This window comes from Hemiscyllium ocellatum, chromosome 3, assembly GCF_020745735.1.
Source record: "Hemiscyllium ocellatum isolate sHemOce1 chromosome 3, sHemOce1.pat.X.cur, whole genome shotgun sequence".
NCBI lineage: Eukaryota > Metazoa > Chordata > Chondrichthyes > Orectolobiformes > Hemiscylliidae > Hemiscyllium > Hemiscyllium ocellatum.
In genome coordinates, this window is record NC_083403.1 from 126,714,723 (window position 1) to 126,733,836 (window position 19,114).

The window sequence follows — 19,114 nt, forward strand, 5'->3', positions numbered from 1 at the left end:
CTGCACTGCAACGTCTATTCACAGGCGCGATCCGACTACTGATGGGCACGGGGGCTTTGACCTGCTCCGTTTCCGACCTGGGCCGATTCACCCCTCTTTACCCGACCTGGTGATCCCGGATTCCTCCGGGGACACCATATCGATGCCCAGCTTAGTGAGGACACCTGATCGGCATAGTCCGCAGCAGCCCAGAACTCCTGGTCTCAAGCAATCCGATAGCCTTAGCCTCCGAGTCGCCGGATTACAGGCGCGCGCCACCACGCCCGGCGAGTAACAACCCTGCTCAAAAGATACTTCTACCCAACGTCACAAAGCTTTGCGTATGATGTAGTACGTTGTCTGTCTGTGAGGGCACGCCCACGAAGACGGGCCCGCCCATTTCTCATCAATATTCATATATGAGGGCGGGGCGAGATTGGAAGGGTGAACTGCCGGCAGACTGGTTGGGGGTGGCGCATGCGTCGGATTGCCGGTTATCGGCTGGGTGGCGCATGCGCCCGGGGAAGCTTTTTTCGGGCATGCGTGGAAGCGTTCTCGTGAATGGCGGGGCAATAGCAGCCGAGAGACAAGGGGGAAAGAAAAGAAAGACTGGAGTGGAGGAGGATAGGAGCAAGGAAGGGGGAGACGGGGGCAGTTCTGTGTTGGAGGGGTTCGTGCATAACTGGGCCGGGGTGGGGTGGGGTTCAGTACCACTACTACCACCATTATCACCACCCCCCCCAGCAATGGAGGACGAGAGCATCCCCCGGGTGACCTCAGCGCCCAAATACAGTGAGTCTGACTGACTGAGTCCTGACACAAGGCTCTCCTCTCCTCTCCTCTATCTAATTGTCTTTGTCTATCCATTCCTTCCTCTGTCTTCCCCCCTCTGTGTTTACATGTCCTTCCACAGCATCAAGATGGCACTGCTTCTTCCTTGGGCCTCAATCCCTTCCGCTCAGACATCTCCAGGGCAACCTTTTCCTCCTCTTTTCCACCCCCATTAAATTCCCCTGCTGGTGTGAAGTGCAAAACCTACACCCCCACCTCTCCCCCCAACTCGCCTAAGGCCCTAAAGGATCATTCCAAATTCGGCAGAGATTTACTTGCATGTCCTCAAACCTCATTTACTGCATCTGTTTGCTCTCAATGTGATGTTATGTACTTTTGAGAGACCAAATGCAAACTCACAGAAAGGTTCAGGGAACAGCTCATCCATATGCACTAACTAATCCCACCTTCCTGTACCCATCCATCTCCACTCTTTTGCCCTAGCACCTCCGTTACCCCCCACCCCGATTACTGCCCTTTTGACCTGACCTAGCTGTCCATCTTCCTTCCCACCTATCTGCTCCACACTTCCTACTGACCTATCACAATCACCTCACCTATCGTCCATCCCAACCTTTCCCCCAGCCTCACCTCCCCCGTTTATTTTTCAGCCTCTTTCCCCCTCCCCAGTCCTGATGAAGAGTCAAGCCTGAAACGTTGACTCTCTCGCTCCTCAGATGCTGCCTGACCTGTTGTGCTTTTTCCAGTGCTACACTTTATTGACTCTGCCAACCCCAGCACCTGCAGTCCTCACTATCTCCTAATATTTCCTTATGTGACTCAATATCAAATTTGCTTTTGTGACATACATTAGACACTCTTTGGAACATTTTACCGCTAATGTTTAGGGTTCGGAAACAAATAAGAATTACAAATTGTTGTACTATCTTCCCAATTAAGTAGAATAACTAAAATAACATAAATTTAAAGCAAACATCTTAGTTCCATAATATTAACATGCTATATCTAAATAGCAATTTTGGAGTAGGTTTTATGAATATTTATATGTGTCTCTTTGTTTCCTATTAATAATACATTTCTATCAAATTATACTTCAATAATGCTAGTATTTCTGTTTTGAAGATTGAAGGTTAATGTTGGTTTCCTGTTTTGTAACAGCAAAGAAACCACGTTTTGATGTGTCCCTAGTGCATCTGACGCAACAATTTATGCAACTTGTGAATGAGGCACCTGATGGTGTCCTTGACATGAACGATATTGCAAAGATGCTTGGGGTGCGAAAGAGAAGGGTTTACGATATCACCAATGTACTTGATGGGATTCGTCTTGTGAGAAAAAAATCCAAAAATTTAATTGAATGGATGTAAGTCAATTTTACACTACCTGTAAATTGGTTTATTCTGTAAGATTCTTTGGTATTCATTCAAATGTATCTTATCATCGTTTTGTGGTAATTCAAAAGGCGGGCTCTCAAGAACGTGGTACTCTTCAGAGCTCACAGATATTTGTATTCTTGAAATAACTTTCAATGTAAATTTAAATTTCCTTTTACTTTGAGGTGAATGCAGCTTATGAGTTAAAACCCACTGTTATCAATGAAACTGTTGTAAATATTTTTACATGCTCTGAATCCAGATTTGAATTGGTTAGATGCAAGTTTTATTTTCTCTCCTGTACCATCTGCTGCTAAAGTCTGCAAAAATGTAATTTGAACAACTCCATTCAGATTCTTAATGTGTATATGTAAGTCAAGTATAGCCTTGACTTTAAAATAATGCTTCTTTTCCAGAACCTATTCCTTATTACCTCTGTAACCTCCGACAGTGCCCAGCCATCCCAAGATATCTGTACTCCTCTAATTCTGGCCTCTTGACCATCCTCAATTTTAATTGCTCTGTCATTAGACATGCTTTCAGCTGCTTATAATAAACAGTAGAGTTTTATTCACAAAATATGTTTGCAGCTCGAAGATTGAATTGCAGTGTAAATTACATCAAAATAGTCATGATGGCTATGTAATCAGGTTAAAAACATGTAATGATCATGTGGCAAAAAAAACACAAATTTCAGCAAGCGACAGTAAAGTATTGAACAGGATATTAAAAGATAAAGAAATGGATTTTAAAATTATGCTAAAATTAGAAACCAATTCGCAATTACAGCTACATATCAGTTTCATCATGTACTTAATTCCGAATGCATGGTCTCGGCCATAAACTCTGAAATTGCTTTACTAAGTCTGTTCACCTTTCTGATTTGCTTTCTTGAAGAGATTCCTAGAATCCTTCCTCGTTGATTAAGCTTTTGACCAACTGCGCTAATGCTGCAGACCATGACATATTAGTTGACCTTTTGAAGCTTTCGAAAATCTTTCCAAGACAACATAACAAGTATAAAATGTGAACCACTGTTGTGTGTGGTTACCATTTTGAAATGGTGATAATTTGGATTGAAGTAACACTACATAATTTATTGAATGAATTAATGATCCAAAAATACCTTTAACCATAATTGAAGCTTTTTAAAAATCATCCAGTTCATTATTTTCAGCATCCAACACAGTTCAATTTATTTTGAGTTACTTTAATTATGGTATTGTTATGAGAGCCCACTGTGGATCAGATGTCAATCTTTAACTCTCAGAATCATTCCTCCTTACTAAATCATCTTCCTCTCCATCTATTGAATTGAATATTTTGCATTTTTTTGAATACTGTGATGATATGTGATACAAAAATCTCACCCCGTAATTTGTTAATGAAACCACAAAAAAACTCAACCAGGGCAGCATACTTATTTCCTCTCTGTGAAGGTTTTTCCTTGAATCAACCATCCACCTATTCACTGTGAACGTTATCCTTGAATGACTTGAAGTGTGCATCCCGAGGTTGAACAAGGTATGTTGAATCCATTAGTTTAGCTGCACTGTGTTATTTCTCCACAAACACATCTTGATCATGTCACTTGTATGGGATCTGAACATGTCACACACCAATAAGGTCCATTGTTTGTATGGGCCAAGGGGAGCTGTATTCCACATATTATCAATCCATGACTTCACGTCATTATAATCCATCCAAACATTGGACATTGCATATGGACAAAAACGCCTGCAGGGAACTTGATGTTTAGCATGGTTTTATGTTTGAAAATTGTCATATGCTTTCATTTCATCAGTCACACAAGCTAGTTCACCATAAATCTGTCTTTTCATGTCCTATCCTTTTCACTAGAACTGTTTTAAAATTCTCCACTCCACAGTTTGGCTGCTGTATAAATTGAAATTTATGTGCATTTCATGGACTTTGCCAAGTTGACTTAATATGTGCTTTGTTTTTGCCACTGTCTGATGACATATCTCTCGAAACTGATACTTTCAAGGCTTAGTTCCAGTTAATTTGCTTCTTTCTTAAATTCTTTTGAAACTTCTCGGGTTGCAAACAAATAAGTTGTTTAACCCCTTTCATGACTTCTGAACATGCCAAACCTTGTTGCCAGTTAATTACTTTTGAAGTTACTTTTGTAATGTAAGGAAATGAGGCAAACAAATTGCACATTGGAAGGATAGGAATGGTTTAGAGGGACATGGGCTCAGTGCTGGCAAATGGGACTAGATTAATTTAGGCTATCTGCTCGGCATGAATGAGTTGGACCGAAGTTGGACTGTTTCTGTGCTGTACATCTCTTATGGGTTCCTCTGACAGCTTGTTCTGGATGTGCACCACCCACTGTGTGAAAAAGTTAACCTTCAGGTCCTTTTTTAAATCTCTACTTTTATTGGTCAGAGGATTGAGTACGGGAGTTAGGAGGACATGTTGTGGCTATACAGGACATTGGTTAGGCCACCTGTTGGAATATTGCGTGCAATTCTGGTCTCCTTCCTATTGGAAGGATATTCTGAAACTTAAAATGGTTCAGAAAAGATTTACGGGGATGTTGCCATGGTTGGAGGATTTGAGTTATAGGGCGAGGTTGAATAGGCTGGGGGGCTGTTTTCCATGGAGCGCCGGAGGCTGAGATGTGACCTTAGAGGTTTATAAAATCTTGAGGGGCATGTATAGGATAAATAGTCCAAGTCTGTTCCCTGGAGTCAGGCGATTCAGAAGTAGAGGACATAGGTTTAAGGTGAGAGGCAAAAGATATAAAAGAGACCTAAGGGGCAACTTTTTCAAGCAGAGAGTGGTACGTGTATGGAATGAGCTGCCAGAGGAAGTGGGGGAGGCTGGTACAATTGCAGCATTTAAAAGGCATCTGGATGGACATATGAATAGGAAGTGTTTGGAGGGATATGGGCCGGGTGCTGGCAGTGGGACTAGATTGGGTTGGGATATCTAGTTGGCATGGACGAGATGGACTGAAGGATCTGTTTTCATGCTGTACCCTCTGTCCCCTACCAGCCAATTTGATATCCAATTTTCTAGCTCCCTCTGGACCCCATGCGATTTAACCTTACTAACCAGTCTATCATTTGCTGAAGTCCATATAGACATCATCTACCACTTTGTCTTCATGAATCTTCTTTGTCACCTCATTAAAAACTCAACCAAAGTAGTGAGACATGATTTCTCTCACACAAAGCCATGCTGACTACTCCTAATCAGCTCTTGACTTTCCAAATGCATGTCCTCTCTCTCTTTCCAAATGAATCCTCTCCAACAACTTACTCACCACTGACGTAAGCTTCACAGGTCGATAATTCCTGGTTCTTCACTACAGCATTTTTAAAAATAATGACACCACGTTACCCAACCTCATTATTTACTACAGATTTCTTGCTTCATTTTAGCTGTTGGAAAACATGTAACTGTTGTCTCAAATGACTTTCTTTTACTTATTTCATTATCACTGATACTTTCCTGATTTGAGCTTCAATGTTGTGTTTGAAAAGCTGTTTGACTTTTGAGATAATTACAACCTCATCCAATTTGTTGGCCTTCCTCTTCTAGTCGTTTGTGTTTGAAATCACAACTACTGCCTATTGTGAAAGCTAGTGTGAAATTATATTTTTCTCTGATTATAGAGGCAAGAATCCACAAGAAAAACTAGCGTATGAAGCCCAGTCTCGCAAATTAAGAAAAGAACTGGCAGACCTGACAAAAGTAGAAAATTCACTAGATGATTTAATCAAAGACTGTGCTCATCAGTTATACACATTAACAGAAGATCAAGAAACTGCAAGATATCCTTTTAATTTCCAAGGAAGTTACTTCTGCTCAGAAATTCCTTACTTTGTTGAGGTAATGTCAATTTGTAAAAGTAACTGAAGTCTGAAGCTGATGAATTCAATAAATCGATTAGAAAATCAGTTTGGGAACCCTTTATAGCTAGAAAAATCCCATAAAGGATTTGCATCCTATAGATACCAAATCATCTCTCAAAGAGAAGTAACATAATCACATCAGAAGTTGCAATCATCTTAACAAGATGCAAAGTGTTCGGTATAATACAGCATGGTGTCGTAATTGACTAGCCGTGTTTCCTAACACTATCTCTAGGTGGCACAAGGAACACGTAGCCCAGAAACTCCATCTAGCAGAGCTACCTCACTGCCAAGCATCAGATGCAGCTACCTTCCAACTGAAGGTATAGTTTATTGAACCAGCCCTGAAGTGATCAGTCAAGTTTCGTAAAGTCTGTGGTACTGTATACCGTCAATCTTACAAATTCAAGATCGTCATATACCTCTAGTGTTATGTTTGTGTGTGCCAGAAGCTATATAGATACATACCCTATATATAAAATAAAAATACTCAGGACCCTGTTTTATATATTTGTGTATATGTTTCACCTTTTTCAAAAGTAGAGGCTGTGGAGACATCCAAACACGGCTCTTTACGGCAGTGCCCTGACCAATCAGAATTTGCCTGCCCGATCTGAGGATTAAGATTGCCAGTTAAATGTTCTTCCTACATCTCCATTGTTAATTATGACCCAACCAATCAGCGCTCTCTTCTCATGCCGTATAAAATGGCGTCTTGATTTTCAACACTGTTTCCTGTGTCCTTGCTCTGATGAGAAGATGAAAAGTTTCAAATTCAGTCTCACTGAGCAATATTTAAGTTCTGTACTACCAAACATTTACCTTTGAATATAGAACACAGTTATTGGCTTCTTTGGGTACAGGTATTCAATGGCTGGATTATACTACTACATGGTTCAAGTAAATTTCCACTTTCCAGCCATGAGGACAGTTCTCAGTTTTAACATTACTTTTCATCTGGTTGATGTAATTAGTGTTTATTTACAGTCTGTTTCAGAGTGTAAGATGTGAGCCTCTGGTTTAACCTTTATATATAAAGAAGTGGTGAATGGCATTTTCATATTTTATCAAAGTTAAGTGTACGAGTAGGTTTCTTTCATAATGTCCATTGTTATTCTTTTGAGGCTCCATATCAGCATGCTAAGAAATAATGTGTTTCGGAAAGAAGCACATCTTGTGATAGTACCTAGTAGATTTTCATAGCTGCTTTATGTTTGCCTGGATATTGACCAGGTTAAAGCATGCTCTGGATTATTGGATGTGACGTCTGCTTAACCAGTCATAAGGCACCGGAATGACAACTTCTCAAGCTTCTCCCTGGTAGCTGATAATGAGAAAATATCTGGAAGAGTGTGAATAAAGCATGTGATTTGGATTGCAAGAATGTTGAAAGCCTTGAGGTGGGGGCTGGTGAAAGAAAATTGCAATTAGAATACCATTGGGAGAATTGCTTTTCCTGATGCTTTATTTTCTTATAATGAGCTTTGATATTTCAGAGTCAGAGTTTCAAATAGCCACAGTTTCTAGGAATATTACCACAAGCAAAATAGATTTTGTGACTGGTCTTCTATGCAGTACTTTGTCACGGTCAGCTTGGGTGATGAGTGATGTGGGTCTTTGTCGAGTGTGGAGATTAGCATTAGGAAGAAAACGCAATTGTATGAACAGAGCCAGTTTTATACTGATGTTTATTGGATGAGATGTGAAACTAATGGAGTTCACCACTAGATTTATTTCAGATTTCCACCATCCAAAGTATTCTGTTCAGTTCACCTTTAAGTTGTAGAAGTAAATGGTTTCATGTCGAATTTCAAATAAGTCTTGGTATCAGTATATTGTGAAAGTCCCTGAATAAATTTTCCACATATTTCAATTTGTTCAACTTGACAAAGGAATACACTAGCATATGTAACCTACCAAGACATACACAGCCTGCAAGCCTTCAAAGAACAGATTGTGATTGCAATCAAAGCTCCCCAAGAAACCAAATTGGAGGTACCTATTCCTAAAGAGGTAAGATGCATGTTAACCTTTTCAGTTTCTTTGATTTGATTTGTTATTGTCTTGTATTCTTGAGTATAGTGAAAAGTTTTGTTTTGCAAGCAGTACAGACAGATCATAGTATACAAGAACAGAGATCATAAGGTGTTTAGACAGAGCGAGGCGAACAGGGTTACAGCTGCATAGCAGGTGCACAAAGGCAAGATGAACACTAGATTTTAAATTAGAGACGTCCAATCAGCAGGGGAAAGCTATTCTTGAATCTGTTGGTATTTGTGTTCGGACTTCTGTATCTTCTGTCTGATGGAAGAGAGTGTTACTGGGGGGTGGGGGACTTTTGATGATGTAGCCTTACCATGGCAACAAGTAGAGATGGAGTCTATGGATGGGAGATGGCTTTCATGATGATTTGGACTGTGTGCATAACTTTCAAGTATTGTTGAATTAGCAACTTAAAATGGCTCACTTCCACTGATTGGTGTCCTTCATATACTGTTGGCTAATTAATAGAAACAATGGGAGTAGTTTATGAGCAGACCGCCAACTGTCTTTTCAAGTGCATAGAAATATGTAGCCCAGAGGATAGGAAAGGCATTATATTTTTCTAAAAATTGAAGATTTCATGCAAAAGTTGTAAAAATTAACAATGACTTGGACATTTGTTGATGAGTCAGGAATGCAGATGTTCGCTGTCGAGAATGATATGTTCTGTTTTGCAGTACAGAGATGGATGGCTTGACTGAACACAAAATTATTCCCAGCAAAAAATAGAAGTGGAATGATTATAATCTCTTATTATTTTAACTGGAGGATTCATACTTTAATCTCCAGATGAGCATCATTGAAGAGCAGTGTCGAAGAGCTCATGCCATTATTACATGTACAAGTGATGAGAAAACGGTGCTCTTGCACCCTCCTCCAGGATGTTCAGTTATGGACAGCTGTAGAGCGGGGCAGAATATTTAGAGAATTCCTGGCAAGAGTTTTCATTTGCTGGAGAGAATTGGAGCTCTGGTGCTTCCAGTCCCATGAGGGACAGTATCAGTTAAATTCAAGAGGCTTACAAATTTCATTTCTAGCAGTAAAACCTACAGTACAAACTTGTGGTTTTGAACTCAAGCTATTTGAAGTTAGAATGAGCTAAAATTGATTTTGTTGCAAATTTAATTTCTCTTGGAATATTAATGTCAAGAGGAAAGATTTTTCTCTATACCCAATTAAACTGGTTTAGAACCCAAGTTGTGCAATCTAAAAGATAATATTGTATACTGCTTGGTGCTTGTTCCTGTTGCCTTTTTAAAATTTGATATTTCAGGTAAACATTTGTCATCGGTTATCTTTTAGACTGAAAAGCTTATACCTGTGATTGATCACAGGGTCATTTGGGGGAGTTGCAGGAATGGAGAGGTGGTTGGGGGGAGGAGTCATGTGTTTGTCCAGCATTGTGGACTGCCAAGGGCACACTCTTCAGATTAGTGAAATGGCAGGCAGATTATAATGCATGGTTAACTCGAAGTTTCTGATCCAATACTTGTTTTTTTTTAATCTATAGTTAGTTATGAGACTGGGAATGTTTTATAGACGTGTTGCTGACTTTGACTTTTTTTTTCCTTTTCAATAACAAAAAGTAGCAAATGGCCTGAGTTAAAATAGTGACCCAGAGTTTCTGATCCAGAAATCAGCCAAACTACCTTGAGTTTTAAGTGCAAGCTACATTTGAGCAAAACTTTGTTTTCACAATCTTTAAAGTTTTTTTTAATATAAATCATGCTGGCAGCACATCCTGCCTACACAAGCTCCTCACATTTTGAAATAATGAAGGTGCTGATCAGTTGAACCTATTTGAGAAGGTTCTTGAAATTATGATTGCTGTTCTTTGGTGTAAAAACATGAATAGACAACTTCTAATAGTACTTCGATATTGAGATTTAACTTGCTTTACTGAAAGGTGAGCTGTGTACTACTAAATTGAGTTCAGTATAATTTTTGAAATTATTTTCACTAATTTAAAATCAGGTTGGTCTTAGCTGATGGACTAAACTCTTATTAAATTTTTTTTTTAATTTGCTAAGCCAATTTCCAGTTGTACAGTATTAATAAAAGTACAACAGATTACCACTGTTAAATATACCAAGATTTTCTTGTAATAGAAAAAGATAAAATTAGATTCCATCATAATGTTTTATGGAATATTTTATATTTGCTATTATTGAAATTAATTTAAGTGGATACTTGAGCCATAACTTGGGAAAAACAGCGCAACTTCAATTTACATCCGGATTCCTGAACATTCTCAAAGTTGAAATTCTTCATGCCACAATCTCTCTTTCTTTATGACATTTGCATTTTATTCCCTTTCAGAATTCTAAAAAAGACCTTTCTATTTGTGTAGGAAACTATCCAGGTTCACTTAAAAAGTACTGAAGGGCCAATTGATGTCTTTGTATGTGAGGTGAAAAACCTGGAAGAACCTTTTAAAAAGGGTACAGACGACAAATCCAACGAAAATAAAGGGACCTCTGCAGCTACAGATTATACAGTGACAATACCACCTGAAGAAGGTGAAGATGCTCTATGTATATCTTATTGGATGCAGTGAACAGCATTTTTACTTCATATTGTTGCATGTTAAAAATTTGATTGGTAAGTTTTTTGGTGATGATAGAAAACCTACTTAGAAATTGCCATGTATAGTTTATGAATTTTGATGAAGTCAAATGTAGAAGACTAGATGATATAACTGTAGATTTTATAGTTCATATATAAAGAATAAGAATCTGCAAAATCTAACAATGCATTTCTCTTTAGTGTTGCCGTTTTAAACAACACAATGCAACTTCATAATTCATAAGTGTCTTGTTCCTTCTGAGAGTGACAGGTCAATTCCAGTGGGACGTAGGTTTGAACCCAATCCCTGAGGTTTGTGGTAACACTTTCTCCTGTGCTGTTTACCTCAGTTACAATTTAATTCATGCTACAACAGACAGTTTCTTTAAGAAAATGTTGAAAATTTGGATTTTCATTCAGCATGCTAATTGACCTTACTACAGTTCAGGAATTTTGTGGAACATATCTTACTTTCCCTCTGCTGCGTCTCAGTAGAATATAATGGTTTTGTTTTGCTTTCATATGTTTGTATACATGTTAATAGCTTTCTTGCTTAAATAATTATGTGTGAATTGAGGCAGAGTGAGTTGAGAGACCATTTGATTATGTCATCATGGCTGACATCTCAGCCATGTTGAATGCTTTCTTTCCTCAACTTCTGTGATTCCAGCAAGAGTCAGTGAGTAATGATTAGGAGTTCAAACAGCTCTGAACGTGTGATTGGTTTCCAGTTAAAAATTCTATGCTCAAGTTATTTTCAGTATTTTTTATTTTAAGTCTCATCTTGTGTATCATATTTAGGGCAATAACATTAAACTACTTGATCTTCAGAATATTTTCTTTTAACATTAGTTTTTGAACTTGGCTGATTTTCCTACATTATCTTCAAATGTTTTTAAAAGCTGGATTAGTTAACTCTGGTTCCTTTACTTCCTCATCCATTACATTTCCAAAATTAGATACTGAACGGGTTTTAGATAAAATCATTGTAAGGTTTAATTTGATTATGAATCAATAATATTTATCATCACAATATGTGACCACCTGACATCAATCTAGGTGCTGGAAATAACAATACACACAGCCTGATCTATCATGCAAAATTTTCTTCATTATCGACTGAAGGCCTGTGCCAAATTTGAGAGAGCTGTCCCAGCAGCCTGACATAGTAATACTCACCAAATCTCACCTTACAGGCAATGGCTGATATTCCACCTTCACTATCCCTAATCTATCTTGTCCCACCAACAGGACAATGTCACTAGAAGTGCTATCACAGTTGTTTACAATCAGTTGGGAATTAATGTCATCATCATTGCTACTGGATCCCAGCAAACCTCATGGCATCAGGTTAAACATAGACAAGGAAATTTCCTATGGATTGTGCCTACTGCTCCACTTCCCTCAGCTGATGAATCAGTATTCGGCTGTGTTGCATACCTTTTGGAAGAAGCATTGAAGGTGACAGGGCTAAGAATGTACCCTGCGTGAGGGACTTTTCTGTCCATTGCCAGGATAATTTGCTCGAGCCACCACTGGCTGAAATGGACATATCCTGCTAGAACTAGTAGCCTGGATCTACTGCAAGTCTTGAGGTGGCCAACAAGATCTACTTTAAACGTATCCTCGCCATCATATCTGTAGCAGTTGCATCTCTCCATGACAGTGTTGGTAGACATACCCATTACACAGACCTTATAGAAATACAGTCCTGAGTTTGCAGTAATAACGATGCATGGCACTAACACCTGCTAAATAGGATATATCTAACAACTCAAACTGGGCATCAGGTGAGGTGTTCAGGGCTGTCAGCAATCTGTAATCTTTATATATTCCCATTCTACCATGACATCACACAATGGGATCAACCCTGGTTCAATGAAGACTGCAGAGAATATGCCAGGAACAGCACAAACGTACTTAAAATTGAGATGTAAGCCTGGTAGTGCTATAATACAGGACTACATGCATGCCAATCAAAATGATCAGCATGTGCTAAACAGAGCTAAGGAATCCAACAGCCAACAGTTAGACCTAAGCTTTCTGGTAATGCTACGCCCAGTCATTCATGGTGATGGATAATTAAACAACTGGCAAGAGGAGGATGCTGCACAAATATCCCCATTGTTAATAATGGAGGAGTGAGGTATATCGGTGCAAAAACCAAAGTTGAAACATTTACAGCAGGGTCCAGAAGTGCAGAGTAGATAAACCATCTCTGCCTTGCTCTTAGCATTACATTGCCAGTCTTCTGCCACTTTGATTCACTCCATGTGATATCAAGAAATGGCTGAAGGCACTGGAAACTGAAAACGCTATGGGTCCTTGCAGCATAGTCCTGAAGACACAGACTCCCGAGCTTGATATCCTTTTAGAGAAGCTGTTCAAGTACAGCTACAACACTGGCATCTACCTGACAATAGAAAATTGTCCAGGTTATGTCCTGTGCACAAAAATCAAGACTAACTTAAATCAGCCAGTTGCTGTCTTATCAATCTAATATTGATCACCAGCAACTGATGGGTGGTTGTGCCAACAGTATTACAAGTGGAAATTGCTCAGCGTTAACCTGCTGACATGCTTAGCACCCTTGTGTTCTGCCAAGGTCGTTCAGCTCCTGACCTCATTGAGCCAAACATAGACAAAAAATCACAACTGCGGAGGTGAGGTGACAGTGACTATTTTTGACTTCAGGGCAGCTCTGGACTGAACGTGACATCAAAGGACCCGAGCAAAACTGGAGTCAATGGCAATTGCACACTCAGCTGGCTAGAGTCATTCTTACCACAAAAGAAGTTGGTATGGTTGTTGGAGGTCACTGATACTCACTCCATCAGGTCAGATTTGTGGGCACACTCTGAGTAATGTTTGGCGCAATTTACAACTCCTTAGATATAGAAATATCAATGCCTCTATGTAGCAAGTAACATTTCAAACCACATAAATGCCAGGTAATGACCATCGCATCAAGAGAATCCAATCTCCCCTTGACATTCAATGGCATTACCATCACAGGCTTCCCAATGATCAAGACTTACCTGGATGAGTGCAGTTCAAGCACTCAAGCTCGATACTAACCAGGACAAAGTGTGCTTGAATGGCACACTATCTCATAGTTCAAACATTCACTTCTTCCCATCATTGATTACCCGGTGCTGTCACTGTCTGTCAATGATGAAAGTTGCCATCCACAAGGTGCACAGCAGTAACTCACTAAGGCTTCTCCGAAAGCACCTTCCGAATCCATAACTTTTACCTAGAAGAAAATGTGAACTGCAGATGCTGAAGATCAGAATCGAAGATTGTGGTGCTGGAAAAGCACAGCAAGTCAGGCGGCATCCGTGGAGCAGAAGAGTCGACGTTTCGGGTGTAAGCCCCTCATCAGGCTGTACTTTTCCAGCACCACACTCTTCAGCCACAGCTTTTACCACCTAGATGTTTAATGGCAATAAATGGGAGGGAGTACCACCATCTGCAACAACGTCCTATGGCTTTGTTCCTTTACTGTCTGATCAAAATTTTGAAGTGTTCTGACTGCGCTGTGGGTGTACCTATAGCAAACTGATGGCAAGAAGGAGCTCACCATGAATACTTTATGGGCAATCAGTAACACCACATCCTGTGAAATTATTTCAAAAAGTCTCCAAATGAAAAAGGAGTGACTCTTAGTTTCACAGCATAAGCATTTTTTATACAGCAAGCCTTTATCTCCTAAGGTGTTAATGCAGCTCTGTACCTGATCATCAGTAAGATTGCCAGCCTTGCAACATTGTCCCACGTTCATCAAGAATTAATTTCCTGGCAGCCCAGGAGGTAAAGAAAAGACAAAATTAGAAGTATTGTGGATCTTTCTTTTTATTTTTATCTTTTGTTAATTAGTGTAAACATTTTGAGGTCATTAAAATGATTGGGCAGGGCAGTTATAAATGCGAAATTATGTCATGAAATCTCAGGAATGCCCCTAAGTAGATCTGACAAATCTAATCTGAGGGTTTTGTAAGCAGCATAGGCAGATAATTTTGTATTTCCCTTTTTTCCCCACTTCACCATTGATTACCTGCTCAGTTCAAAATATCACATTGTGACCATAACCAGTGCAACATTTTTAGGTTAAGTGCAATTTCAGATCTAGGACAGTCTTCTATAATTCTAAGATTGAACAGAACAACGGAAGTTATTCATCCGAAATTATTTTTTAAAAAATACTTTTAAAAATAATTTTGGATGAATAACTTCCCTTGTCCTGTTCAGTCTTAGAATTATAGAAGACTGTCCTAGATCTGAAATTGCACTTAACCTAAAATTGTTGGTGTCTGACTTGAAACCAACACTTTTTGACTCATTTGAAAGTGATAGTGACTGAGAAAAACCAACACTTTTAAGGGTTGCCCATGAGGGATGGTCACTTGAATGCGATATTGGAAGAGTATTGGTTTAGTCAATAGTTTGGGAGAGAAAGAGTGAAGATTGGAAAATTATCACATTATACTTGAATAGGTATCTGAATCGAATAATGAATTGGCATTTTTGTACATTTTTTTTTAATTTTATCCCAGAACAAAAGTTGATGTATGTAATTATGCTGCACTGAGACTATTGTGTAATGTATTGAAAAGCAGGAACCATCAGTGACTAGTGATAATGCATCTTTCTATCACTGTGTCAAAACCTGCTTATGAAACCAAAACAAAAGTGAAGTGAAGACATGCAGTTGATACGTCTTGACAAATTATGTGCAAGCAACTGCAAGCCATTTTATTTTATTGTGAATTACCAAAAATTAGTAGTCTGGGTTTGCACAAATCAGAAGTATCAGTTGGTATTCCAGTTGGCAAATCCGGTGAGGAACAGTTTCAGAAAAATGTGAGTCGCCAAAATTAGCCTTTTGTAAATATTTTAGATGACAAGTGTATCATGAAAAAATACACAAATTTACAGAATATTTGCTCTAAAATATTAAGGGTTAACTGATTTTATAATTTAAGAAATGATACCTGGAAAATTAAACTTTTTTAAATCCCATCATTGTGCAGAAAGTATTTTTCAATGTAACATAAGAAAAAATAGACAATTTGTTACATTGGAATAAAATCCATTTATTGTTCATTGTACAGGCTTAGGTTACCTGTACAATTAAATTTATGTCAGTGACCCTTTACCTTCTTCCAAAACTGAGAATGAAATCATGAGACTACCTTTACCCTGCACTGAGACAGCAAAGCAGCTTTATTCCAAAACAAAGTTTATGCAATATAGTTTCACCATCTATACATTTGCAGGCTTTACTATAACCCTTTGTTTTTTTAGTTACCTGTGTTGGGGGTGGCACGTGGCTCAGTGGATAGCACTGCTGCCTCACAGCATCAGGGTCCCAGGTTCGATTCCAGCCCCCTCAGGTGGTTGTCTGTGTGGAGTTTGCACATTCTCCCCGTGTCTACGTGGGTTTCCTCCAGGTGCTCCGGTTTCCTCCCACAATCCAAAGATGTGCAGGTCAGGTGAATTGGCCATGCTAAATTGCCTATAGTGCTAGGTACGTTAGTCAGAGGGAATGGGTCTGGGTGGGTTACTTTTCGGAGGGTCGATGTGGACTTGTTGGGCCAAAGGCCTGTTTCCACACTAGGGAACCTAATCTAATCTAATTGAATCAGCTTTTCAAAAACATGAAAGGCATAATAAAATTATCTGAAACTTTTCTTTTGTTCACAGATTATCTTAAAAATTGAATCTAGTAGGTGGTGCTTCGTTTTTAAACAAATGTTAACCTTGTAGAAGGTCCTCAGTCAGTGTCATTGGTTCCCAGAAAAGTGACACGATATAAGCTGTGAACAGAGTTTTGTAAATGGGTTACATCCCTAGGGGCGTGCTTTTTGACTACAATTCCGTGCCAATACTCATGCTAATATTTTCAATTTAAAATATAGATTGTATCAACAATAAATTTATTTGAACATCAGGACATTAAGAAAACACAAATATAAAGTGTGAATATTACCAAGTTATGAAATCTTCTTTCGCTCAGTAGAATGGTTGACTGATGGTGGAAGTGGGTTTTACTGGAGGCTAGGAGGACCATTGGAAGGTTTTTGGAGGACATTGCGAAGAGTTGTTAAGACTCACTCCACCATCTTTTTGCAGGGGCTTTTAAATTAGTTTTCCAGTGATAGATCCACTTTTGCTTTTTTTTTCTATCTATAGAGCTCCTGTATTAGTTGACTGCATTGGTAATGTTTCTGTTCAGTCTTGAACTGTGCACTCTGCAGTCTGTCTTGATCATCTTCGTCAAAGATGGCCATCATCTCTCAGCTTTTTCAAGGCATTGCCAAGTGATCTTCAGTCAAGTGATGACTAAGACCATTGTCCAGGATGAGCAGTGGTAAGATCATTTGCCGAATAATAATGGGCAAAAGTAAGATGAAAACCAATTCTTGTGTTTCCCTCTATAGAATGGTTATTTGTTGTTTGCATAACCCTCCATAGTCCCTTTTAAAATCACCAGCTGTGTTTTCATCAAGCAGCAATGTTAGGCAGTTCTTTGCTGCTCTAAGTCCTGGTACATTTCCACGTGTCCTGGAAGACATTCTTTTCCAGAATGTTCCGGTCTACTCAACCTCAAACCCTTGCTTAGGAGTAACTATCCTCTTTGATGACTTAATGTTTCACTGAAGGATTCAGCTGCTGGCATTTTTCCCTACTGTTGCAAGTTGGAACATCTTGTATATTTTGCAAACCACAATAAGTAGCATTAATCAGTTCTCTGCTTGGTCTTTCACCATGATCTTTCACAACACAATCATGCAAACTCCTAGCCTTTTCCTGTAAAGAACACTAAACTAAGAGATCTGATGTTAAGTTGATGTTCACTTAAAATGGATAGTAATTTCTTATGTACTATAATTCTATCCTGAGGATATTGGTGATTGATGTTAACATGAAATGACGTGTGGGGCAATGGTAACTGCGAACATAATGATCATTCCATCATTGTTACCCACAGTATTGGAATATTTCTATTTATATATTTTAAGTAGAAAGTTTGTGCAATTGGGTTAATAAAATCTATATTAAGCCATTGTGATTGTTTTGCTTAAACATCAAATGTAACTGTTCAAGGAATATTTTTAATTTTAAGAAGCCAAGTGGCTGTCACAATATCAGGTGGCACACTGGGGCACCAACGTGCTGTTGCATTGAGTACTGAAATGCCTTCCACCCACTCCATCTCTACTATCACATGCATTGCTTGTGATCTCACTGTAACTCTGAAATGATGTGCCACATTTAAATGCCCTGAAAGGGAATGAAAATAGAAAAGTACCATCCCGAGGTTGAGTCAGGACATCACTGTCTTCAGTTCAATCATTTGTGTCTCAAAGTATTTTTTGAATATGACGAAATCAAAACTTAAGACTCGATCTCCATGTCAATAACTATTTAAAGCCTTACTTTACAGACTGAGTATCCTCCCAAATGATACTGAAACTTACTTAGTTATTTCTGTAGTTAGTAGAGTTAATTCACGAGTCATGATTGCTTTTGTGTATGCTACTAAGTCGTTAGCAATGCAGATTTAGCCTTAAGACTTCAAATCCTTTTACATGGGCACAGTGTGAAGTAGCCTAAAGAATGCTGGGAGTTTCACAAATGTTAAGTGTAGTAATCATTAAAATATATAACTTGTATAAGCTGTATACACACTTTTTTTGAAAAGCCATAACTTTAAAAGGTAGTGTTAAACCATTGTTAGCTCAAAATCAAGGCTTTGTTGAAAGCTTGTACTTGATGGGAGGGCAGTAGAATGCTTGACTTGCCTTGGTTTTTGCCCAGAAATATCAACCTCTCTCAATGCAAGGAATTATATTATCCTACTTAGTACATTTAAGGATAAAAGGTTTCTGTATTGTTAAGCAGTTGCTCATCCTATCAATAGGTAATAATTGAGTGCTGCAGCTGACTCACTGATGGTTTAAACTGAGACAAGGGTAAAGTTGCATGGTAATACCTCAGTTCCTAAGTTGTAACACTACCATTTTTACAAACAGGAATTCTTCTTTTCAGATGTTAAATTGTGTTTGCAATCGACAGAATTGCCACTCAGCTTATAAGTAGACATGTAATAGCACTGTGCATAAAATCTCAAGATATCCTTTAGTCAGACATTTATTACCTACTTTATCAAATAAATTGTGGCTATTACCAACATAATTTATCTACATGAACTTCCTCATAACTTTGAATTTAATGATTGATTAATGTCACAGCCTGCTATTAGGTTATACAATTATAATTTAATGTTTTTTGTACTGATGTATTAATATCAATAATATGCATTTTTTTATCATTTCTTCAGAATTGTGTAATAAAATCATATACTTGGTATCTGCCATTTCTGTGTGGTGTGACCTTTTTTAATGTTTTAAGAACAGCCGTGCTGCAGCTGCAGATCCATCAGTATTGTTGTCTACAGTAAAATGATAC

The 19,114-nt window shown here is 38.6% G+C and overlaps 1 protein-coding gene across 2 annotated transcripts; it reads left to right on the forward strand.

Annotated features, from left to right (window-relative positions):
• Positions 1-556: 556 nt before the first annotated feature.
• e2f6 (E2F transcription factor 6) lies at positions 557-18,895 on the forward strand. 2 transcript variants are annotated; one of them, XM_060853307.1, is made up of 6 exons: positions 557-771; positions 1,930-2,134; positions 5,792-5,950; positions 7,930-8,044; positions 10,425-10,675; positions 16,835-18,895. In XM_060853307.1, the coding sequence occupies exons 1-5, from the start codon at positions 726-728 to the stop codon at positions 10,629-10,631; spliced, it is 732 nt and encodes a 243-aa protein (XP_060709290.1). In that variant the 5' UTR covers positions 557-725; the 3' UTR covers positions 10,632-10,675; positions 16,835-18,895. The 2 variants fall into 2 exon arrangements, with proteins under 2 accessions (XP_060709290.1, XP_060709281.1); XM_060853298.1 differs by lacking the exon at positions 16,835-18,895 and having other exon boundaries at positions 10,425-14,766.
• The last annotated feature ends 219 nt before the right edge of the window (positions 18,896-19,114 follow it).